A 25,637-nucleotide genomic window follows, 5' to 3' on the forward strand; every position below is an offset into this window, starting at 1 on the left:
AAAGGTGTGTGTATGATGTGATATAAGATGTAAAATAATGACTGTATAATATATATATTTTATATTTCCAACGGCAGCTCTAAAGTTGTACAATGGAATAGCTCCAATCAAGTTCATCAAGTCACTAATATGATTGTGGTAGATGCAAATGATCTCTGATGTGCAACAAATTTTGTTTGCACATTGCTAATAGAATTTCAAAGGTATTTTAGATCAGTATCTGAACACTTTGATATTTGAAGGTACTCACCCCATATCAAATGTATTGCTTAGATGGGTAGGTATAGTCATAGCACAAATGATGGAAATTGTAACCTATAGGTTTTACTTTAATAGAAATGTCCATTTATTTGAGTTTTGCATTATTCAAGTGTCTTTTACATGAGAGTTGGAAAGTCCTTCTTTACCACCCCTCAAAAAAATAATTTCTTGGACTTACTTAATAAAGTTATGTCAACAAATTCCCCAAAACTGAGTTGAGTAGGTTATAATTAAATAACACTAGTAAGAAGAATATAACTGACTTATGTTCAGCCAACACGGCCGTGTTAATTAACTTCAACAATACCCGGTCCCCCTGGATTTAATGAATAGCTCTGTGTCCAACAAACTTAACTGAGCAATATTAAGTCAACACAGTGCAGTTTCTTTAGACATACTTGATTTTTCGATTAATGCCAACATAAAGATATTATATAATACTAACTTAACTCCCCTATATTAATTTGACTTAAAAGTAAGATCTGCTATACTTTACTGTATTTAGTAAGATCAACTTAACTTTAATTTGTAGTTCCAACTTAACAAACTTAAATCATTTTGGAAACTACTGCATTCCGTGTTACTTAACTGGTATTCATTGCTATAATGGAAGTCATTTTAAGTTCACTTACTAAACCAGACTACGTCAACAAATTCCACAAAGTGTAGTTAAGTAAATTCAAATTAACTGACTTTGGTTCAGTGAAAAAAAATACATTTATTTCACATAAAACGCGATATAACCACATAGGCATCCAGGTTTACCAAGTTTAAAATCATGGAAACCCATAGACCCAAGACTTCTTTGTATCACACCTTATCAACAAACATACAAGGTTGAAGTTGCACAACATATAGCTAGCAACAAAAATGTTCAAAAGAGCACCATGTTTTAACCATAGCCCAAACTGCAACTTGTACGTACAAACTGTGAACATGAATCATTTGTAACATTCCTATTCAGTAACATTCAGTTCCATAGATAAAATTCCCTCCGAAATATTTTGATAAAACCCCTGCTCCAAGATTTCCAACGTGCCGTTTCAAGGCGTTCCACTTGTAGTGTTCAAATAGTTCATTCAAACAGTTTGTTTTTCAGCACTTGAGCCTTTGTTGACAGGTGGCGAACATCCATTTCCATCAGGATTTTTTGAAGAACCTCAAACGTGCATCTCAGGTTTTTTGGATAGCTCAAGTCCATTGCATATGTGAGTCCAAATAAAATTGCCAGTGCATTCGCAATGTTTTGAAGATCGTTCAGCACTTCCACACCTTCAATTACAATCCCCACATCTGTGAGGGAATCTGTTGGCTCTGCACCTTCCTTCTTTATGGCGAAGATTCCCAAGACCATCTGATCTACACTCTGGTCAGTCTCAACATCCTAAAAGGCAGAAACAATAGACCATCAGCCAGACTTACACACACAAGGGAAAGAAGCAACACTTTTGCTAAGTAACATATATACAGCTCCCAGATAAGCATACCTACAGGCTACATTGGGTGTAGCTTTTCTAGTTGTTGACGGTATCTACTAGGGCAGGGGTCGGCAACCCGCGGCCCACGGGCCGCATGCGGCCCTTTAAGCCCTCTGCTCTGGCTCCCTTGAGCTTAGACAAAAATAAGAAGGAAATAAAATAAAAGTATTTGTAGGACTATTTATATTTTGTTGAATGGTTGAAAATGTTTTGTATCTTGTATTTTGAGGTAATACTATAACACATAAATAAAAAACAAAACAGTTTTAATTAGGTCAACTAAAATATTCGTCACATCCTGCTACGGTCCCGCGCGAGCGCCTTTTCCTGCGGGTGAATAACCTGACCCCCGGCTCGATGAGCGAACTATGAATAAATCAAAGAAAAGTACCGGAGGAACACAGGAATTAAATTCTGTGTGGACTGAGTTATATGCTTTCACAGCAAACGATTCTGGTTTACCGGTATGTTTGATATGTGGAGAGAAGTTGTCAACGGTGCTTCAGCCTTTACGTATCGAGGAACAACAAGGGAGAGGAAGACAACTGACAATCTTCAGTCATAATTCAATGGGGTATGTAATTTATTTCAGAAAACTCTTTTTGTTATATTCCATGGAATGCTCTTAACGTCCCGATAGCAATGAATATATTAAATGCTTTGACAATAAATACATACAAAAATTAATCTCTGGAAGCTGTAGCGCTGTAAAAAGCACGGCATTTTAGCTGGCTCGGCTAAAATGATTGGATGGACTACCTGCCTGTCAGCCTTCCATCTGTGCACAAACTTATCTCGTGGCCTCATTGATGATGCGCGTTCGTGTGTGTTGGAGGAGGGACTCTGTAAGAAAGTCTGAAGGAAGAGGCATATTTTTTCCGGTTGTGTATTTTCAAATTCTAGCGCACTCGAGCTGGTTTCTCCTTTCTTACCTACCCTACCTTTAACTCTTTTTAGGGTGCAGCTATATGTTTTATTTATTTCAAAGTGGGCCCATTTTAATAATTTTTTTTTTTCCTTCAAATGTGCAGAGGACTCCCCAGGTGCTGTGTTTAATTTATTTTAAAGTAGGCCTGTGTATTATTTTTAATTCTCCTTATAGGATTTATTTGTTTCTTATTAGAGGTTAACAGTTTTATATAATGTAATAAATAGCCTAATACATGCAAAAAAAACGTAGTTTGTGTCTGATATAACAATAAATACAACTTTATTAGCTATCAAGCTATGAAATATGTTTTGCGGCTCCAGACAAAAAAATGTTTGGGAAAAAGGAGCAAAATGGCTCTTTTGGTCAAAAAGGTTGCAGACCCCTGTACTAGGGGCTTGTGGGTATTTAGTTAACCATGGATATGAAATGGTTTTACAAAACATCAACATTTGAGAAACTCAACAGTTTCAAGCAATGGTCTACAAACTGCTGTTGATAGTTTGAAAAGGGAATTTTTACTATGCATGCATATGGGCTATTTTCCAATTGCTCTTTCAAACCTGTGGTGCCATTAGTTTGTTTAAAACCAGCTACAAAAAGTACAAAATAAATCACTTTTTTTGTTTCCAGATGGTAATACTGTGGAAAGCAGAGGCACAAATACTTACGAGGTGCTCTCTAATCAGGCTTTCGGGGTCTTCATTAAGGTACACAATTAGTGCTTTTATAACGCAGGCTCTCCTTGTCTCGATGGCGTCATTCTGTAACAAAGGACAAGGGAAATGCGTAAGTGGGGGAATAGTATTTTTACATTGTGCAGCATTTAACATTAGATGCATTAATGCACAAGCAAACTATCCTGTTTTTTTTTTACATGCAACTTCATACCATTTTTTACATTTACAGGCAGTGTCTAAGTGCATTTTATTGTGAAGGGCCGAATGTGCATTCAACTGGAGTACAAGTTCTAATACCACAAGAAGCATCTGTAATGCAAGTGTTTGGTTATTACTAGGTAGTGAGTTGTACTTTAAAAGGATTTATGTTATAATCCAAGACACTGTATTTATTTAACTGGGAACTAAGCATTATGAACCGTAACATAATCTTAGAAATATGTTTCAGTATAAGCATGTTTTCACTACCATCATATGCAGCACAGTAAATCAAATTATTGCAATTCAAAAACGCCAAACTTCTGCTTTAAAGACTAACTGATGTGAATTTGCATTCATGAAACACTATGTATTACTACATTCCACAGAAAAGGTACACAAATATGCAAATCTCTTTAGATGAAAATACAATTAATTTATTCATTTTCATTTTGAAAATGACTTGATCAAGTACATTTTAAACTTTGTGTGAACATGAGTTAAAATGTCTTCCATCAGCCACATGTCTCCAATATTTGACTGCATGCTTAAGTAATACAACTGCACAATTAATACAATAAAATGAATTTAAACAAAATAAATATTTCTAATAACCAGGCATTTGTGAGATAACACACCTTGTCGTATTCTGCCATGATATTCCTTATTTTCTGCCCAACGGCACCCCCTTTTTTCTGGAAAATCCTTAACAGCTTGGAGGAGTGGTGATCTAGCTGCTGCATGAACTTAGATCTCAGTGGGACAGTGGTGATGCGAGCAAACTCGGCTTCCACCTACAAACATTTAATAAAGACAAACACATAAATAAAATCATAAAATCAACATATTTTCTTGTTGGCTGCAGCACCACAGTAAAAGTTAATGGAATGACGTTTTTTTTTTTACTTCCTGATGATTTTTTGTCAAAGCATTGTAAGAATGATAAAATAATGAAAATATAGAATAATTATTTTTCTTAAAGCTATCATTTAACATGAAAGTTAGGTTAATTTCTTAGTATTATTCTGTAGTCAGGTTCCAATGACAAACATAATAAGTGTATGTGGCCAGACTTTGGAAGAATTTGCCCTAATGTTTTCTGGCAAACTGCATCACATGTACAAGGAATGTTCAAATTGATTTACAATAAACAATACTCACTATTGGTAAAATGTTTCTTTAAATTGAAACCCCTTGTCAAATATAATAATTAAGTTATCAACAAAATATATGACTGACCTCACGCTCAGAAAAGAGAGCCGGCCACCTTCTTTTGAATTCGGCAATGAATGGCTTGTCTTCAATCACCTCATGACGCCTACAGGCAAATGTCCTCTCCATTTTATCCTTCACCACCTGTTGGTTATTGTTCTTATGTACGTCTGACAGTAGTGCCAGCCTCTCTTCCTCTAGGCTCTGTTTGGTTTTTCCTGTTGGATAGTCTGGAAAGTAGTTTACCTCCGCTCTTTTAGGTTTCTTCACTTGATTGCGAGATGTGCGTTGATCATCCTGTTGACGCTTTAAAATAATTGACAGTCAGCTCTGAACATCCAATGTTGCGCAGCTTAGTGCGGTAGTTTCCCATCTGGAATTTCAAACTGATCTTCCAACCATAAAAAGCTCCCTTAAACATGGGTGCTTTTTCACAAGTGCTTCAGCTACCGAATCAAATTCAGCACTTGAGGGATATGCTTTATATTTCACAATCTGTGATGCTAAAGTTTCAAGAATATCTGACTTCATTCTTGGATTAGGACTGAAGAGGGTACTATTACTTTGAAAGTCACTATTGGCACGCTGGAGTTGGATCTCGACATCATAGACAAACTCCGGCACAGGAAAGGCGTTTGGCCATGGCTTACTTCTGAGGGATGATGTTGACGAAGAATCAGAAGATGAGGGAAGATCAGTGTCCACAGATGAGATTGAATTGATCTCATCCTGGCTGGATGTCTGTGCAGAGAAGCCAGGACTGCTTGTAGATAAGGCACTTGGGGGGTAAATTACTTAGATTTTCCCCTTGTTTTGAATGTCTGAGGTGGAGGTAAGGTTTATAAACTCATCAAAATCAAGGTCCTTGTATTGCAGTCTAAAGTCTCCAAACACCTCACATTGTCTCTTAATCTCACTTTGAATTTCCTCAACACAGCTTGGTATTCCCAAAGGCAGGGTTACTTTTGCAGTCATTTTCTCCTAGGATGATGCAAAGCACTGCAGAAGTGGCCATACTTGTCAACAGGTTACTCTAAAGACAAGACAGAAGAAGATATATTTTTTTAAACAGCAGGTAATACAATTCGAGGCAGTTCCAGTCATCATCAGTAGAGGTATCATAGGCATTGAAAGCACTGGGTTACTGTGATGGAAGTATTCTTTAAACTTTAGTAACCTATTTAATTATGTGTTGTGTAAATATTTATATTTTAATGACTCTTGCACGTGTGTAGTTATAAAGCCATAGTAAACATTAAGGCAGCATTATCATTTTTGGTAGTTCAATTAAACTGCAGACTGATTTGAATTGTCGGCAGTTTCAAATTTATATTGTAAATGTTACAAAATGCAACTTGACTTGATTAACTAGCATGCATAGATTTAGTTAGGGTACGCCAGCATCCGTGTAGAGTTGTGTTTTATTATTTCTGTTAACCTAACTTGTTTCGGACTCCAAACCCCAGATGTTTTTAATTGATATTCTGTGTCTTATTTTACCCACATTCCCATGAAGACATTCAGTCAAAGTCAAATAAAAATGAAAGGATAATTACCTGACATGTGTATGTATCTTTTAAGGGTGACCATTCGGAGGGTTCCACACTTGTAGTCACTCAGGGGATAGTTGTCAGTCAGTTCACTTAACTCTGCCAACACAATCTCTCTGGCTGAAGATGACTGGAGCTCAAATGCTCCGTAGTGCTCCCTGTACCATGAAGACAATTTTCTGCATATAAAGATCAATGTGTTTTTCAATATACACATTTGAAGTATTTCTGCAAATTCAGGCAGTCCACCTACTGATCCATGCACAAGAAGCATTCCAATTCTATATTCAATGCCATTGCTAGAGACAATGTGTGCTAGCGTGACTGTTGCGAGGTTAGTGTATTTCTGACTTAGTTGAAGTGCTATGTCTTCTTTCATGATATCTAATGGAATTGTTGGGACGTTTGACACGTCAAAGGCTGACCTCTCATTACTCCTTGTGTGCATGTGATAGCCAATCATCAGCCGGTGCTTATTTGCCAGAGACAGTGTAATGTTCTTGAAACACTTTGTGTGTCTTACAACCTGTTTGAAATAACTGTGCTTGGCCTCAAAACGCATAGTCCAAAACATCACAATGGGGCCGAACAGCTTAATCATTTATGGGTAATGCTCCAAAAAGTGATGTTTTGGCAAGAGTCGCTGATCTGGAAATACTTCTTGGTATTTCTGTCTGTGCTCTGTGATTTTAAACTCTAAATATGCCACAGACTCCTCACAGTGGATAGGTGCAACAACAAGCTCTACAATATGTTTCAAGTCTAGAATCACTTTCCAAGCTGGTTCGTCTTCAGGGATCAACTGCCCAATCATAAACGGCAATAACCTCAATAAACACCAATTTTCGTGCGCGTTGCCACCAATTCTTTTGTTTTGGACAAAATTAACTGGGACCAAATGAGGTCGTTTTTTTTTGTCCCCCCACTTGTATGGAACGTTTTTGGTGCTCTTGTTGAGGTTTTCAAGCGTAAAAAACTTTGGGGAAATAAGCACACCAAGGCACAGTGCAAGCTCTACTGGGACTATGCCCTCAAAAAGATCATGGACAACATCAGGAGGATACCCTGATGTGACACTGAAATGGGCAAGTCTTTCTGTGAAAATACACGCTTTTTTTACACCAAAAAAGCTACCTCCTTTTGCCTGTGCAGTATTAATATGTGACCCGCTCTATCGAAATCAGTCGGAAGTCGCAACGGCTCATTTCAAAATAAACGTGGATTTGAGTAAAAAACTAGTTTTTCGGGGTTTTGGTGTTTTGTTTGATTTCAAATAAACAACATCTTGGCTTTCAGAATCTGAAACTTTTATTTCCAAAATCAAACGATAAATACATGTTTGAAGCTTGTAATGGGAAGATGACAGCTCTCACGCTGCTCTTCCGCAGCGCTGCCCCCCCTCCCTCCGGCTGACATTATGAATGAAAAGCGTATAGTAATCTTAAATAACACGGCAGAGTCCGTGATAGTTTATTTTCATCTGATTTCAAATAAACAAAGTCTTGGCTTTCAGAATATTAAACTTGTTTCGCCAAATTCAGATGATAAATACAACTTTGAAGCTTGTAAAGGCATAATTACGAGCGGAGAACGGAGTAACGTAACGTCACAGCTGGCATAACAACAGCCGGTGTTTCTTGTGAGGGTTTTCCCCGGGAAACCAACACAATACACACAAACGCAAAATACACAAACACACACACACACACACACACACACACTATATATAAACAAACATTATTCCTCGCGACCTTCACCCAGTAAAACGAAAATATTTTTCCTCCGTACTTTGACAATTTATTAGCCGCTAATCAGATCGATGGATTCCAGAGAAGATCAAATCGCAAGACTGTTGAACTCCAACATTGTGAGAGGGACAGCCTCTGATGAGCAATGGGTTCAGCTGATCACTGATTACTTTTTGACGGCACCGGTTGAAGTTTCCCCGTTATCCGGCTCCGATTCAGAGTCAGACAGCCCTGACACTGACAGCAGCCCTCAGACCACGGATGCTGAAGAGGATGAGGACACCACAGAGGAGCAACCACTGCTGAACGACCCGGTGGCTGAGACACTTCAGTCCGTACGGCATTATGTGAGCGAGGACAGCGCTCAAGAGATTGAGAGGGCCCGTGACTACAGGTGTAGCTGTACATTTAATGATGGAGTTCCCTGTTACACCCGTTACACCCCTGAGGAGATGGTCAAGAGACGAGACCAAATGAATGAAATGACTAATGGTAAGTAACGTTATAACGTTATATTATTTAAATACCTTTGACTGTGGTAACGATGTGTGTGTGAGTATGGGTTAGTGTTAAAAACATAACAACAATTAAAATAATGCTCACATAACCACCTACAACTTAAAGTTGGCTAATACTCATTGAAAAATTATTGTGGTGAACATTTTCATAAATGTTTCAACCCTACATTTTATCCACATGGGGAGACATATTTTTTTGGCTACCCCTTAAATCACATGTGGCCCCAGCCTAATTATCTAAAGATGTGCAGAGATAGGCAGCTACAAATGTATTATCTCATGAGAGAGCAGTTTACTCTGGAGTCACTGCCAGACTAGCCTGTACTTATTATTACCCTTTATAATAGATAGAATATGTGTGTATGGGAGTGTGTTTAACATAATACTATAGGCAATGTGTGGGGGGTGGGCCTGTGTGTTCTGTTACACGTTAAAGATTTAAGTTGTGTGTGATGAGTGATTGACACAACACATTATGTAATGTTATATGATTTTCCAGGTGAAAAGCATTTGGTGCTACTTGGAAAGATAAGCTCCAACATAAACCTCTCCAAAGAGACCGCTTGTGCAAAGAGAGGACACCAAAAGGAGCGGAAACAGCAGAGAACGTCCTATTTCTTAGATGGGCACAAAATCTGCCGGGAGACTTTCAAGTTTCTACATGGGTGAGTTTGATTTTGAAAAGGCTACTTCACTTTTGGTAGTGTTACTATTTTCAAATGAAGTGGTAATAAGCCATGCATGAGTTGAACTGAGTTTGACAATAACTGAATAGAAGCAGAATTTACAGCAATAGTAATACATAAATAAATATATATATATATATATATACATGCTTTTACATAATGAAAAAATACAACGACAATGTATATACTACAATGCATACATTAAAGTAAGCCATAAAAAACAATCAAAGACTGATGTTTTAAACCATTCCAGAATTTCTCAAGACAAGCTGACAGGTATCATCAAGTTCTACAAGGAACATGGCTTTGCCCCAAGGATGAGACGTGGTGGTCGTGTGGTGACCAAAAGGGTGTTGTCCTTTGAAGACATCCAGCGAATTGTACGGTTCATTACCAACTTTGCAGATGTCTTTGCCATGCCACTTCCTGGACGGATTCCAGGGTTTAAGAGGACGGACATCAGTGTTCTACCAACAACTGAGACCAAGTCCTCTGGGTGGCGGAAATACAAGGTTCAGATGCAGGAGAAGGGTGGGTATTTTCTTATATTTTAATCTTGTTTTTTGGGGGGTTTTTTACACGAGGAAACCTCAATGGAAAACTAATGATGAGTAATCTAACAATGCTATCTTTGTCTTTAATCACCTTTCCAGGTCACCGTGCTGCTGGCAACAGCACATTTAGGAAGCTGTGGAAGGAGCTGACTCCCAGTGTCATTATTGGGAGGCCGATGACAGACCTATGTTGGTTCTGTCAGAAAAACAACATGGCCATCTACCGCAGCTCCAACTTTCCCGACTGTGTCAAGTCAGCGAAGCTCAGGAAGCAGGAAGAACACCTCCGCACCGTGGGGGTGGAGCGTCAGGCTTACCAGGAGATGGTCGCCAGCTGTAAAGAAACAGCTAGAGAGCTGGGTGTCAAATTAGGACCCAACCAACCCTGTAGCAGAGACATCACCATCCACTACAGCTTTGACTATGCACAGCAGGTGAGGTGTATTAATGTGATGAATGCTGTGATAATCCAGAATTTTTGGAATGTAACAATATGAATATTCACACATTTTTAGAATTAGAGTATAGATCACTCATTAGTTAATTCATCTGTTGGTCTGGTGTTAAAGGGTTCACTACCCCAGTGACCCTCTCCAGCCCGGGCCCATTTACTTTATGGTTCCCAGGAAGTGTGGACTGTTTGGTGTCTGCTGTGAAGGTGTTCCTCAGCAGGTAAACTACCTCATAGATGAGGCTCATTGCAGCAGCAAGGGTTCCAATGCTGTCATTGCCTACCTCCACCACTTCTTCTCTCAGTATGGGCTTGGGGAGAAACATGTTCACCTGCACTGTGACAACTGCTCTGGTCAGAACAAAAACAGATACCTCCTCTGGTACCTTGCTTGGCGGTGCATGGTGGGACTCCATGAAGATATCTCCCTCAACTTTCTTATTGCTGGCCACACCAAATTTGCACCTGACTGGTGCTTTGGCCTGTTTAAGCAGCAGTTCCGCCGCACACCAGTGTCCTGCCTGAAGGACATCAGCCAGGCTGTCAGGTCCAGTACCGTCACTGGAGTCAACATCCCCCAGCTGGTTGGCAATGAGTCAGGGGAGACCTTCGTCAAAACAGACGACTGGCACAACTTCCTTGCCCCCAGCTTCAGACCGCTTCCAGGTATCAAGAGGTACCATCACCTACGCTTCACCAGTGCCGATCCTGGAGTGGTCTACGCCAAGGAGTTTGAACGTAAAGAGGAAGAATCCTTCATGCTGCTACGCACAGGGTGCTGTACTGACCAGGAGGCCCGTCCCACTGAACTGACTCCCCCTGGGCTTGATGAAAAACGGCAGTGGTATCTTTTTGAGAAGATCAGAGAGTTCTGCACTAAGGAAACCAAAGACATCACCTGCCCCAAACCCTTAACACCTCATCCTTAATGAGTGAGAGTGCATAATACATCAACACTATGTAATTCTTCTATAAATGCTGTAAATATATTTCAAATTGGTTTTAAGTACTGTTAGCTACTCTGTTGATTGTTTGCTATTTTTATATTGTGTAGTATATTTATCTGTTCTGTTGCTTGCTTCTTTCTCTAAATTAGCTTTTGTGCCAAATGATTCTAATGTTGTGATAGGTTAACATGCAATCAGTTCATTTAAGTATTTATTCATAGTGTTTTTCATAAAAATTGTATATCGATGATTGTGCACGTGGGTATGGGTGTGCACGTGAGTACGGGCGTGCACGTGAGTACGGGTGTGCATGTGGTCTGGGTGTGCACATGGCCATGTACATGGGAATAGATGTGTGCGCATAAGCATGTGCTCAAACATGACCAAAATACATACATAAATTGATGAACGTGCACGTGAGTTCGGGAGTGTACGGGAGTGCACGTTGGTACGGCGTGCATGTGTATGTGAGTGCATTTGTTCCATGTATTGATGTATGAAAGTGACAACAAGAGAACAGTATATTGTGTGTGTGTGTGTGTGTGTGTGTGTGTGTGTGTGTGTTTGTTTTTGTGCAAACAGCTCTAGATGAATTCGTTTTATGGTATGGTTCATTTGAATAAATACCTAAGAAAGTACAGCAAACTTTGAAGGCCTTTTTCTCAAAATCATGGTTCGATGACATTCATTATGTAAAGTGACGTATTTTGCTTAATATTTGGAGGACAAAAACAATATTGATATCATTAGAAAGCTAAGAATCTCATCTTTCCAACAGTGTATCAAACTCAAAATGTGTTTCAGGGTCAATGTGACTGAAAATGATAGAGCAGGTCACATATGTACTTGATGAAGCTCCTTGTTTCTTGGGGTAAATGCACCCGATTTCACTTCTTTAACCTGAGTTTCTGCTCGCTGAGCTGTACAAAACCTACAGGCATATGGGCCCGAGAAACTTTACACAAATCCAGTTATTCCATGTGCTGCAAGGTTGTCTGACAGTACACACTGAAGTGTCCCTTTCACAAATGTACCCAGTTGTGAGACAAAAACACCCTGCCGCTCCAATGTAACAAAGTCTTGGAGTAATGGTTCAAATACTTTGCAATAGCCAAAGGTCTTCATGTCATCACTTCTACATAAAAGAGCCAGGTACATTGAGGTCAAAGAGGAATGGCTGCCAGGAGGCCAATTTCTCAAAATCCAATAGACAGCACAGAGTTTGTGTGTTTTACATGAAGTACCGAGTGGGTTGCAGACTTCAAAGTCATCTACGTATAGACAGATGGAGATTCTCAGTTCCTCCCCTGACAGAAAATCATTGTTCTTGAAGTAATAATAATAATAATAATAGATTTAATTTGTTTAATTTATTTTACAGGTGCTCAAAGACGCTTTACAGATAATAGTGAAGAAAAAAAGAAAAGAGAAGAAAGGAACAACAAATAAATATGTAGTTAAAGTTAAAGTCAAATAATACAAACACAATCACACATGAAAAGCCAGATGGAAGAGGTGAGTTTTTGTGAGTTTTTTGAAGGTGGTGAGGTCGCTGCAGTCTCTGATGGGTTGTGGGAGTGAGTTCCAGAGGGAGGGGGCAGCGACGGAGAAGGCTCTTTCCCCCCAGGTCCGGTGATTGGTGCGGGTGGGGATGGATAGGAGGTTGGCTTCTGATGAGCGGAGGCAGCGGGAAGGGGTGTGGTGGTGCAGCAGGTCTGTGAGGTAGGGTGGGGCCTGGTTGTTGAGGGCTTTGTAAGTTATGAGGAGGACTTTGAAGTGGATTCTTTAACGGACGGGGAGCCAGTGGAGGTTCTGGTAGAGCCATATGAAATCCGCGTTCACGGAATCGCGGACGGAATCGCGGAATTGACCAATAAAAATGGAATCAACTGTAAAACGTGGAATATTGCAGAATTTGCCATAATTTGGACTGAAATTCCGTTTTCGGGAGAACGATGGAACGTTTGGTGCAAAGCAAAAATGACCGGGACGCTAACAAGTGTTACAACGCACACGTCACTTCCACACTGCTTCACAACAACACAGCAATGTCCAAGCGTGTAGCTGCTTCGGTATCAACATCATCATCTAAAAAGCTACGAAATTCCACACTAAACCCTCAATTCAGAGCACAGCAGTATCCGAATGATTTTTATGCCTCCGGCGATAAGTTATTTTGTAAATATTGTCAACATACCGTGGATTGGACCCGCAAAAATAAGTGCGACGATCATTTAGTCTCGAAAAGCCATGTCAGAAACAAGGGAAAACACTGTGCTTCCCAAAACACACCTGCACTTCAAACTACAATTACAGCAAGTACCTCGTCAGCAGATTCAAGACGAGAGTTTGTGCAGGACTTTGTAGCTGTTTGCGCCGAGTCAGACATCCCTTTAGCAAAGCTGAAGAAGCTGCGACCATTTCTAGTTAAGCACTGCAAGCAGGGAGGAGCGCTGCCCGAGAACGAAACAGCCCTTCGTCAAATCCATCTGCCCCGTGTGTTTGACCAACATATAACGGCTGTTTTGGAGAAAATGAAGAAGTTGTCGGTGGTTGTTGACGAGACGACCGATACCAGGATCTGCAGTGTTCTAAACATCGTCATTGGTGAGCTAATGAACAGCCTATTAACATGTCGTTTAAATATCCTAATTTTTTTTACATGCTGCAGTGTGCATTGTCAGCATGCAAAGTGTGATGACGATGATCTCTGCCTGGTGATCACAATAGATACAGCTAGAGGGCGAGGCTAATCAATGACACTATTGTGATTAAATAGCTATGTACAGTAGTCCTACATTTAGGACTATAGATGGAAATTATAGCTCCTTGCTAAATCTGGTGCACCAGTCTATTTTTTTAATGCAAATGATTGTCAGTGCACACTGTCCTTTATAAACAAAATAAACTAAAGGTGCATAAATTATGCATTACTGTATTTCATCACAATAGAATAGATACTATAGCTAGGCTACTGACATTGTGATAATGTCAGTAGCTAGCTGTATCTATTGTTTACACTTGAAATGTGGATTTTTATTTTGTGCATTTTTATTTTGTCACAATATTATTTGGCTTAAATATAATAATCTTTTGCTTGTGTTATCTTTCATTGCAGGTGTTGAAAACCAGTACTATCTGGTGGATGTAATTTTCATGGATCGATGCAACCACTCAACAGTTGCCCAAGCCATCATACGCTCCTTCCACAGCAATAATCTGGAACTGAATGATGTCTGGGCAGTGGTCACAGATAATGCCTCCTACTGTCTGAAGGCATACAGGGAGATTCTAAAAGGAGTGATGCCCAACAGTGTCCATGTAACGTGCCTCTGCCATATCATAAATCTGGTGGGTGAGACCTGGCAGCACTACAGATACTTCTCTGATGCTGCATCACTTGTGGCAGCGATGAGATCTGTCTTCTGCAGGAAGCCTGCTAGAAAGAGAAGATGGGTGAGCTTCCTCATCAACAAGGAGTTTGTGCACACCAAGGCTCCTCCTGAATCAGTGGGCTCCAGATGGAATAGCTGGTTTGAGGCAGTGCAGTACCACGCAGAGCATGTTCATCTGTACAGAGAATTTTTGTTGGAAGAAAATTCATCAGCCCAAGCAGTCACAAACATTCTCAGCCTGCTAGAAACAGAGGAAAAGATGCAGGCCCTCACTGTGAAGCTAACCTTCATCGCAGAAGGCTGCTCCAAACTGATGACAGCTCTGACTATCCTAGAAGGAACCCATCGTACCACAGCAGTGTCTGCATACAACATCATGGAGGACCTGGGCTCTTACCTAGTGAATGGAACAGCAAAAACATGCGGGTTTGGTGCCAAGACAGATGAGCTGCTGAGAAAGACGGGTGTTCGAGAGAGGAAGCAGGTTCTTGACGATCTCCATGATGCCTTCCACTTGGCCTTCACAAAGTTCTCCAAGCACTGGGACACGCACCCAGCCAGAGAGATCTACAAGCTGATAAGAGTGTTCGATCCAAGGCAGGCACCAGCCATGGAGAAGCGGATGGAAGCCTACACAAGACTGATACCCATGGCAAACCCATCACAAGAGCTCAGTGAGCAATGGATTGCCTACCAGCACTCCAGGGAGCCCTTGGCAGCTGATGTCACTCTTGCTGATTACTGGAGGGGCATGAGTGTGAGATTCCCAAAAGTTGCAGAAATGGCAATGTCCTACATCTACTTCCCAGTCAGCTCAGTTGACTGTGAGAGGAGTTTTAGCAAGTACAAGACTCTCCTTACAGACAAGCGAGAGGCACTCACCGAGCTCAACACAAAGAGGCTGACCATCATGTACTTCAATGGAGATGTCTCTGATAGATGGAAGACTTAAATGGACAGACAGGAGCTAATAAGGAGTAGTAGTACTAGTCATACTACTACAGGGAAACAGAAACACGTTTTATTGTTTTAGTTTCAAGTTTTCAACTAAATTCAGGTTACTAAGTAAGTTGTTGCATATTTTCTGATGCATTTTTTCATTTATAATGAAAAGCGTAACAGTTTACAGTTATTGTGTTTACAGTTATTGTATTGAGTGTTTTGTTTACAGTTATTTATCTTTTTTACTTGAAGCACAGAGAGAAAAGTTTGCTTAAAATGTGTTAACTCAGAAGCCAGAAGCCAAGGGAATGTTTTGTTTAGAGTTTTTTCTTTACTTGAAGCTTATAAGCACTTTAAAATTGAACTGTAGCACTTAAACATTAAAAAAGACTGTTATATCTTATTGAATTGTGGACATTTATTCATTCCCACTTATTAGACACTATTTCTGATGGTAAAATTAGCGTAAAAAGCTAAATACAGAATTCTGAAATATTAAAACGGAAAAAACGGAATTTGGCAAAAAATAAAATGGAATTTGGAAAATAATAAAACGGATTTCATATGGCTCTAGGTTCTGGAGGATGGGAGTGATGTGGTCTCGGGAGCAGGTGTGGGTGAGGAGGCGGGCAGCAGAGTTCTGGATATGTTGGAGTTTATTGAGGAGGTTGGATGGTATGCCATAGAGGATGCTATTGCAGTAGTCGAGTCGTGAAGTGATGAATGCATGAATCAGGGTTTCAGCAGCAGAGGAGGAGAGTGACGGGCGGAGACGGGCAATGTTTTTGAGGTGGAAAAAGGCGGTCCTGGTGATGTGATTTATGTGGTGGTTGAATTTGAGCTGACTATCGAAAATGACTCCGAGGTTGCGGATGTGAGGGGGGGAGATAGAGTGTGGCTGTCAATGGTGAAGTTGAAATTCTGGATGTCTTTGATACGGGATGGGGGGCCGATGATGATGATGTCTGATTTGGCACTGTTCAGTTGGAGATAGTTTGTTTGCATCCATGCTTTTATTTCTGAGAGACAGTTGGTGAGAGTGGAGTGTGTTGTGGGGGTGATGGTTTTTGTTGAGATATAAAATTGGATGTCATCGGCATAGCAGTGAAATTGAAGGTTGTGGCGACAAATTATTGTGCCAAGGGGGAGCATGTAAAGGATGAAGAGGAGGGGGCCAAGCACCGAACCCTGGGGGACGCCTTGGGACAGAGGAGCAGTGGAGGAGGTGCAGTTGTTGATGTTGATAAACTGATGTCTGTCGGTGAGGTAGGATTTCAGCCAGGAGAGTGCAGTGTCAGTGATGTTGAGTGATGATTCGAGGAGGGACAGCAGGATGGTGTGGTTGATGGTGTCGAATGCTGCGGTGAGGTCGAGGAGGATGAGGATTTTCAGGTTGCCGGAGTCAGGAGAGGAGGAGGTCGTTTGTGATTTTCAGAAGAGCTGTTTCTGTGCTGTGTTTTGATCGGAAACCGGATTGAAATGGCTCAAAGAGGTCATTGGAGCTGAGGTGGGATTTTAGTTGTGAGGCAATGACACGTTCAAGTATTTTTGACAGAAAGGGGAGATTTGAGATAGGCCGGAAGTTGGACATGATGTCAGGTGTGAGTCCAGGTCTTTTGAGAATGGGTGTGACAGCAGCCAGTTTGAGAGAGGGGGGAACTGATCCAGATCTGAGGGAGGAGTTAATGATGGTGGTGATGAGCTGGGACATGGCAGGGAGGCTCTCTTTAACAAATTTGGAGGGCATTGGGTCAAGTGTGCAGGTGGAGTTAATTCCAGTCATGAAGTGGGACAGTTGCATGGGGGTCACAGGGGAGAAGTGGGACAGGGGCTGTGAGGTGAATGGGGGGAGCCAGGAGAGGAGGTGGGGGGTGCTGATGAGGGTGTAAGATTGCTGTAAATGTTGCTGATTTTGGTTTGGAAAAACGAAAGGAAGGAGTTGCGCTGTTCGGTGGTGAAGGACGAGGTGGCGTTGTCACAGGGTTTGAGAAGTTTGCTGATGGTGGAGAACAGACGCTTGGGGTTGCTGGAGCCAGACTGAATGAGTTGTGAGTAGTAATTAGACCGGGCTGCTTTGAGTGCATTACTGTACTGCTGGAGATAGTCTTTGTAGATTTGAAGATGGACTGTTAGTGTGGTTTTCTTGTGTTGGCGTTCAAGTTGACGTTTCCTTGATTTCATTTGGCGGAGTTCGGGGGTATACCAGGGGGCGGAGTGTATGAAAGAGAAATGTTTTGTTTTTGTGGGAGCCAGTTCATTGAGACAGAAGGAGAGGGTGCTGTTATAATAGTCCACAAGTTCAGATGGGTTTTCAGAAAGTGGGGGGGGGGGGGAGGCAGACATCTTGCAGGTAATGGAGACAGTGATTGTTGAAGGTGAGATGGATTTGAGGTTTCTGTAGGTTGTACATTTTTGCTTTTGGGCGGGGATGGGGATGTTGATATCAATGATGATGGCCAGGTGATCAGAGATGTGGAGATTGAGGCTGGACAGATGATGGATGGTGAGACCAGTGGAGTAGACCAAGTCCAGGATGTGACCACGGCTGTGTGTTGGGCAGTTGATGTGTTGAGAGAAGTTGCAGCAATGAAGGGTTTCCTTAAATTCAGAGGTCGGGTCGTCAATATGAATGTTAAAATCCCCTAAGAGGAGAACAGATGGGGATATGGCAGAAAGCTGAGTGAGAATGTCAGAGAGGTCGGAGAGAAAGGAGGGGTTTGGCTTCGGGGGACGGTAGAAGATGGCTGTGACCAGGGGAGTGGGACCAGAGAGTTTAAAGATCAGGTGTTCAAATGAAGAAGCATCAGGGATGGGGATTATGCTAGCTTTTATTTCCTTTCTGATAATAGCAGCTATACCACCACCCCGCCCTTGTGGGTGAGGTTTGTCAATGTATGTGAATCCTGCTGGGGTGATTTGATTTAAAGAAAAATAGTCCAGGGGCTTTTGCCATGTTTCGGTCAGATACAGAAAGTCCAGGTTATTGTCTTTAATGAATTCATTCAGAATGTGGCTTTTATTGTGGATGGAGCGTGTGTTGAGCAGGGCTGCTCTGAGGTGACGTTGCATTGGGGGGGGTTGTGTGGACCGGGGAAGTGGAAGGAGATTGGTCAGATTCACGTGTTTTTTGTTGTGATGGCGTAGTGTGGGCGCGTGACAGGACCGAATGGACAGGATGGAGTGTGGAGACGTGGAATGAAATAAAAACGTACGGCCAGAGCCTCTGTGTGGAGGACGGCGTTTGCGAGTATTTCATTATCTGCGAGGATGTCCATGCAGTCTGGAGGCAGGCGGTTATTAAAGGAGTGGAGATCTGACAGGGAGTAGAGCGGCGGCATGATCCCGTGAAGTGGCGCTAGCACGGAGCTAGCTAATGCTGGGGACCGGGGCAGCAGAGACCAGGAGCCAGATGACCGTGGAAGAAGGAGCGGTGTAAGTCCAGATAAAATGAGAGTGATAATCCACAGCATATCAGGAGAATGATTCCATTGGTTTCCGGAGGAGAATCGTAGGAGGGGCTGACAGCCTGGTGCAGAGTGGGAGCCGGGTGACCAGCCTACTAGCTTGTTAGCTAGCTTGTTAGCCACCGGCTGTAGGCGGCAGGGAGAGAAGATGTCAGCGGGGAAGCCGGCTGATCGCAGCGGTATCGGAAGACCCACACGAGCCGCGGAGTTAGGGTGGAGTTAGGCTGGAGTTAGGGTGGAGCTGGGGTGGAGTTGGGGTGGAGACAGAATTGTTAGCTCGGCAGACTTCAGGGAGCCGAGGAGCATCTAGGTAGCAGCCTGCTAGGTCCGATAATGCTAGCTAGCTAGCGGGCTAGGGACCGATGAGCAGGAAAGAGCCAGCAGGTAGGAGATGACAACACATCTGCTATTTTTTGCTGATGACTGACATTTCAAAAGTAGAGAGCCAGACAGGAGAGGTTCTAATCTGGACTAAAGAACACTATTTGGGGCGGAGGAGCGGCGAACAAACAACGCCAGCATCCTCGGCGACCCGGGAAAATATGATACCGGCCATCTTGAAAAGATTTATAGTGAAGGTGGTCACTCACTACCTGTTGCTCTCTTCTCTTTTCAACAAACTTGCTAAGCACATCATTTTTGATTAAGTAGCTGATGTAAAACCTTTAGCAAAGAGACATACTGAAAACTTATTTTAGTCTTTACATCAAGTATGTACTGAACTGGATCAACAATATTGAAATGATCCTTGTAGTATTGCTTCCTCTTAAAAGCAGTGGCTAAAGGTCCTTCCTTTTGTAAAGCTTTTGACAGAGGGTTGGATGTACAAAGTGTACAGACTAACTCATTAATGAGCAATTGGTCAACTTGCAAGTTATGGTTACTGAAGAAAGCAGCTAGAATGTTGTTGGATACTGGCACCAGAGAAGAACTAATCAAATAGTGCAACTCGTTTAGCAGCTCATCAATGGCAGAGCCTGGTACATGGAAACAGTTTTCAAGTTTTAATAAAACAAATGCCAGTTTCTGTTCTATAACTTTATGCAAGTTCTCTGACGTTTGGACCAATGCACCAACCTCAAGTTCATCATCGTGAAGTATCTCATCACTCTCTTTCAAGCATGTATCTCCCAATGTACAACTCAATGAATCTGCCCTTCCATTTTCCACAATTCCAGCTTAAAAATGGTTCAGTGTATGTGTCTTGTGCTTTCTGTTCTTGTGTGATTGATATGTTCCATAAATATTTGTTGAAAAGGAACAACTTTCAAACACACAACATATGGTTTTGTGTCTTTTGAGATGGTTGTTAACATGAACGAAAAACTCTCTCAATGAGACAATGCCACTACAAGAACAAGGATGGCAGGTAAATGTTGTTACATTTACAGATTTTTGTGATGTTTGATCAAAATGTGATCTGGATAGATGACTTCGAAGGGCATTCCAAGTTTTAAATGTGCATGGGCATTTAGAATATGTGCATGGATAAGTGTGTCTGCGGCCAAAGTGGCCATGTTTTAACCTTTAGTGCTTCAATAGCTGAAATCTTGAGGTTTCCTCTGCAGCACAGTCTTTACACTTCCACATGTAACTGAAAATGAAACAAACAAAAATATTAAACAAAAAATGACAATCAGAGTATAGATATACGAGTTACCAACTTTACTGTAACCACTTTAGTGTTAATCAAAGATAAACCTTGATCCTTTTTTTAAATGTTAAACACCCATGCATTAAATAGTAAGATGACCATTGTACTTACTGCTAATGAGGAGCCATAAATATGTAGAACGTCCGCGGTTCAAGCTAGAATGTTCTTCATAAGGAGACGTCCTATAATAGAAAAATGTATCAGACATGGTTAAATACATTTTGAACTAGAAAGTAGAACACGCACTCTCCTGGTGTATAAGAAATATGAACCTAACCTCCTCTAGGGGGCATGCTCCCCCGGGAACATTTGTTTTTTAAATATTGAAGTTAAAAGCATCAATCTGGTGCACTCTGAGAGCAAAATGAAGAGATCTATGGATACATCTAAACACCCATATGAAAGAACTGTAAGCAGATCTTTCTTTTTGGATATTTTACAAATCACTCCCCTTTTAAACTCTATTCTTGTTATTTTTAACAACTTTTTTGTTACTGTCATATAGTATTTTATACCTGTTAATAATTGAGTCTCAAATTTCTCATTATAATTATAATGATCATATCAAAGTGTGCCTTAACCTCACTGAGCTGAGGTTATTTGAGCCTCTCAGGAGAGAGCTCTCTTCCACCTCGTTGTAGAAAAGCTCTTTAAATTCGTTAGCATAGCTAGCTAACCAGATGCTAATAACAACAGATCGCCACTGTGCTTACAACTAAAGACACAGCCACGTAAACACTGCAGCATGTGTACGGCTCCTTATGGATACTGCAATATTTGAAGAGCTGGAGCGGCGTTCCGGTGCTCTCCGTCAGCACTCCTTTCAGACGAGACATATACCACGTGAAGACACGTTACGCTCGTGTTGTGTTCAATTAACCTGTCATTGGCCAGGAAAAACAGGCACTAGCTTGTTTAATTATTTTGCGGTCTAGATTTCTTCTTCTTTTTTAAGTGAGAAGTTCTCCAAACCCCCCCCCCCAAACAAAAACTCTTCGGTTCTCCACGAATTACACAAGTCACCCAAATCAGCGTTAAAAAAGCGGGAGGCGCAGAAAAGCGACTAATTTACATCACTGAGCCCCGCTCCCTCTCTCACTCTCGCTCGCCCAACCACAAGTTGGTTTACCGTTAGCAAGCTAGCCCTCACACTGTAACATTAGTGGTGCCTAAAAGAACTGCTATCACACAGTCTGTTCTTTATCTGCAAGCTTCTGTCTTCCCCCGCCACAGGCAGCTCAGTTGCCGCCTGTTAATAGCCGGTCCTGCTCAATGACAGTCAAACACATATCCCACCAACAGCCATCTTCGCGCCACTTTCACAATATTAAATTAAAATTTCACAACACACAAGTCTGAACCGCTTGGGTATTCACTTCTGTCAAAACGTACTTATGTCCGTCAGTCATTTCTAATTCAATTTTAAACTGTTTGGTTGCTACTGTGATGTATTCCTGCTGGCTAGCATTAACTTAGTTAGCTAGTTTTCCAGCTAGCCAACCTTAGCTGCCATTATTGCAGATATTTCTGCGAGTTACAACACTCTCAATTTCACATTCTAACCGCATGTTTATAAACCAACTTAAAATGTTGCATAGGAAAAACATACTCACTCATATTCATTTGGATGTCGCTCAGGTCTCTGCCATTGCTTCTTCAGCTTCTCCTGTGTTTCCTCACCGCAAAAAAGCCCACGTCACAATCATATCCCTCATGCGAGCCTCTGCGCATGCGCCACAGTCCCCGTGTGATTTTCACAGCTGTGTTGCGTTGGAGATAATCGAGCAGCATGTGGCTTCAACAGGTATCCATTTTAAGAAAACCCTACTTAAATCAACTAGGTTTAAACAGCTAACTCAGATATATCAATTAAATTGGGTAAAGATGCATTCAATAGATTCAACAACTCACTGAGTTCACTTTTTTGAGTGCAGGTCAAAAAGTAGTATACTTTAGTGCATTAGAAATATAATTTAAGTATACAAAAGTGTATACAAGTGTACTTTTACTTTTTGTGATTAATTGAAAGTATGTTTAAAATGTACTTTTAAAAAGTGTAATTCAAAATAGATGTCATTTAGTTCAATTTCAATGTACTAAAAATAAATATACTATTTCGGAAATACTTAAAGTGGACCTATCATGCTATATTTGAATAATATAGTGTAGGACCATACCTATATAAGGCATATTTATACTTTTTATTTTTCAAAATACCAAACAGATCATCCATTCCTCATTTCGCTCAATTTAACACTGCCTTTTCATGGGCTGATTATGTGAGAACAGCACCATCTACAGGCCTGGCATATGTACTACAGCATCTCCAGCACTTTCGAACAGCAATGTCCGTGGCTGTCTCATCCCGATTGGTGGAGTTGGCTCAATAGCCGTAGAGCCACTTCTGTGACGTCATAGAAGTGTTCAAATCTGGATCAGTCTGTATCAGATCCGTTGCAGCCCCTTTTTAAGAGATTTGGGTATGGAGGAAAATAGAAAGGGTTGTGTTTTCTGACACTTGGTGAGTTCCCTGGAACACCGGGGCGGGGACACATATTCATGTACAGGGCCGTGGGAAGTAGGGGTGCTGAGGGTGCTGCAGCACCCCCTGGTGGAGGATAGGGGATCTGCATTTCCACAAGATATAATAAAAAAAAAACGAATTTTCAGCCTTGATGTAACAACATTCATAATTAAGTAAAGATTTACACCCTTTTCACCCCGGTTACATTTTCCCTTTGCCCTGTACGATGGGTTCTGTAGTGATGAAAGTGGGGGATGTTGGCTTATCAGGCGCCCGAAGCTCACAGCCAAAGTGAGAGAGATAGAGAGAGGGGATACCGCGGGGATACCGCGGGGATTGTTGTTAGCTTCTGCTGCGCTAACGGATATAAGAAGCCGTTTCTACAATAATATGGAGGGAGAGCTCTGTCCTTTCAGACTGAGAGGCTCAGTGAGGTAAAGGACTCTTGAGTGTTTAGATAGTTCAGTTTAGTCTAAGTTATCTCAATGAGTCTCAAACGTTTTGATCACAAATTATGTAAACACATATTTCCAAGGCACTCCTTTATAATTATTAGGACAAATAAAAACAGGTTTGAAATCATTCCAATGTATACTATAGGACAGTAAACCAAAAATATTGTTTAAAACTGGAGAGATTTAAAAATATGCATAAATAAATGTTAACTGGTAAAATAAGATATGAATGAACAACACAAATAAAATAAGTTACATTTATTTGTTATTGGCTATGGTAGGTTATTGGAAATGTTCACATATTTGATGAATAAAATGCAAACCGATCTTTTTCATATGGGTGTTTAGAGTTGTACCCCCTAGATCAGTCTCTAGTAATTGGGCGCTCAAAGTGCACCAGATTGAAGCATTTTACTTTAAAATGTTACAAATCTTCCCGGGGGGGCACCCCCGGACCCCCCTAGAGGATGTGAAGTCCACCCCCCCAATTAAAACATGTTATAATACTAAATACATTTGAAGCCTTTTATATTAGCTGTCCACCATGTCAATATGTTTCTCTTTTTGTAGTGTATTGGTCTTTTGTAGAGTTTTTTCATTGCCAGCTAAAATCTTGCCTAGGGCAGCAAATTGGTCAAAACCAGCCCTGATGTCATCCCCACAGCACCCCCCATTTGAAACATGTTCCCACGGCTATGTTCATGTATAAAAGACGTACAAACGTGCATTTTGCATGATAGGCAGTGTTGGGCAAGTTACTTCCAAAATGTAATATATTACATATTACTTATTACTCTCTTTTGAAAGTAATAACTTACATTACAATATTACTGTCTCTGAAATGTAATGAGTTACACTACTTTGGTTACTTTTTAGTTACTTTCACCAAAATAACCGCAAAAGAATAGCTAGGTATTTTAAATGCTAAAATGTAGTTTAGTGCAGCTTATCCAGTGAAGGGCAATGTGGTATAGCATAACAACTGTGTAGGCCCTTAAGGCTACTAACAACTTGTATTACAGGGCTTAGTTGAATACTCAATTCTGATTGTAAATTCTTAACATTTGACACGTTGTTAATACAGCAGTACAGACCGCTGTCAAGGACTATATTGTAAATCAAGGCAAATATTATTTAAACCATGCTCATGGTTTGAAATGGCAAACATTGAAAGGCAAAAGTATTATTAAAACCATGTAGCCTACTACATCATCACCTTGGTCCCATCATATACGCTGGGAAGAGAATATTTACTGTGCTTTAAAAGTGGTATCACATAGTCATGTGAGGTTGACTTTGTGACCTGGAGAACATTTCAGCTGCAACATCAACTCGTTGATAATAAGCTTGGGATATGAGATATTTTTGTAGCCATTCGTGGTGAAGGCATCTGTGCTATTGTATGCATTATTTTTGACCCAACATTTCTACAGGCATGTCAGAATATGGTACTATTTTCACATGAATATTCTAGCCATTGTCTATTTTTATACCACAAGCTGCAAAATGACCGCCTTACCCCACTGTACAGGCGGGTAGTTGTTTAGATATACCTGGCACCTGTGGGCCGCAGAGGGGCGGCGTAGTTTCGGGCGACGAAGACTGCTGCTCCGGGGCCGGCGAGTCAGGCGGGAGTAAGCTAGTGTCCACAACGGAGGGTAACGTGATGTCCGTATCAGACCTGTTGCTACTGTCTGCAGTAGATGCAGTGTTGCTGGCGTTTAGTGATGGTTGCTTTAACCATTTTCGTATAAATGATTATCCACAGATCAGATGTGTGTCACTGCTGTGGAAGCACTTTGGAAATGATGCACGCGCAGCGGAGCAGGTCACGCGCACCTGACACAATTTGTTGTTTGTATTTTTCGCTACGTTCTCTTTTTTGAATGGTTGCATAAAGTTCAACTTCCTCGAAGATCTCGACGCGAAGCCTGAAGGGTAAACACCAGGTTTACTAATCTACCTGCACAATTTGTCCGGTGTCGGAATGTC

At 41.2% G+C, this 25,637-nt stretch overlaps 1 protein-coding gene across 3 annotated transcripts; it reads right to left on the reverse strand.

Annotated features, from left to right (window-relative positions):
• Nucleotides 1-363: 363 nt before the first annotated feature.
• On the reverse strand, nucleotides 364-22,414 carry LOC307017661 (uncharacterized protein). Of its 3 annotated transcripts, XM_079647339.1 has the most exons (8): nucleotides 22,280-22,414; nucleotides 20,778-20,848; nucleotides 20,538-20,606; nucleotides 6,314-6,465; nucleotides 4,785-5,790; nucleotides 4,184-4,339; nucleotides 3,339-3,431; nucleotides 368-1,645 (listed from the first exon to the last, which is right to left on the reverse strand). In XM_079647339.1, the coding sequence occupies exons 5-8, from the start codon at nucleotides 4,884-4,886 to the stop codon at nucleotides 1,337-1,339; spliced, it is 660 nt and encodes a 219-aa protein (XP_079503465.1). In that variant the 5' UTR covers nucleotides 4,887-5,790; nucleotides 6,314-6,465; nucleotides 20,538-20,606; nucleotides 20,778-20,848; nucleotides 22,280-22,414; the 3' UTR covers nucleotides 368-1,336. The 3 variants fall into 3 exon arrangements, with proteins under 3 accessions (XP_079503467.1, XP_079503465.1, XP_079503466.1); XM_079647340.1 differs by lacking the exon at nucleotides 6,314-6,465; XM_079647341.1 differs by lacking the exons at nucleotides 20,538-20,606; nucleotides 20,778-20,848; nucleotides 22,280-22,414 and adding an exon at nucleotides 1,749-1,871 and having other exon boundaries at nucleotides 364-1,645; nucleotides 6,314-9,388.
• Nucleotides 22,415-25,637: the final 3,223 nt, after the last annotated feature.

This window comes from Notothenia rossii (assembly GCF_949606895.1).
Source record: "Notothenia rossii genome assembly, chromosome: 1".
In the NCBI taxonomy this organism is placed as follows: Eukaryota; Metazoa; Chordata; class Actinopteri; order Perciformes; family Nototheniidae; genus Notothenia; species Notothenia rossii.

Bases quoted from the DNA above. Each gene is read 5' to 3' on its own strand.
- LOC307017661 (XM_079647340.1), bottom strand. From the start codon at position 4,886: ATGGAGAGGACATTTGCCTGTAGGCGTCATGAGGTGATTGAAGACAAG. The intron at 4,340-4,784 runs GTCAGTCATATA...AAATGTTTGTAG, and splicing joins CTCTCTTTTCTGAGCGTGAG to GTGGAAGCCGAGTTTGCTCG. The intron at 3,432-4,183 runs GTGTGTTATCTC...CCTTTGTTACAG, and splicing joins TCATGGCAGAATACGACAAG to AATGACGCCATCGAGACAAG.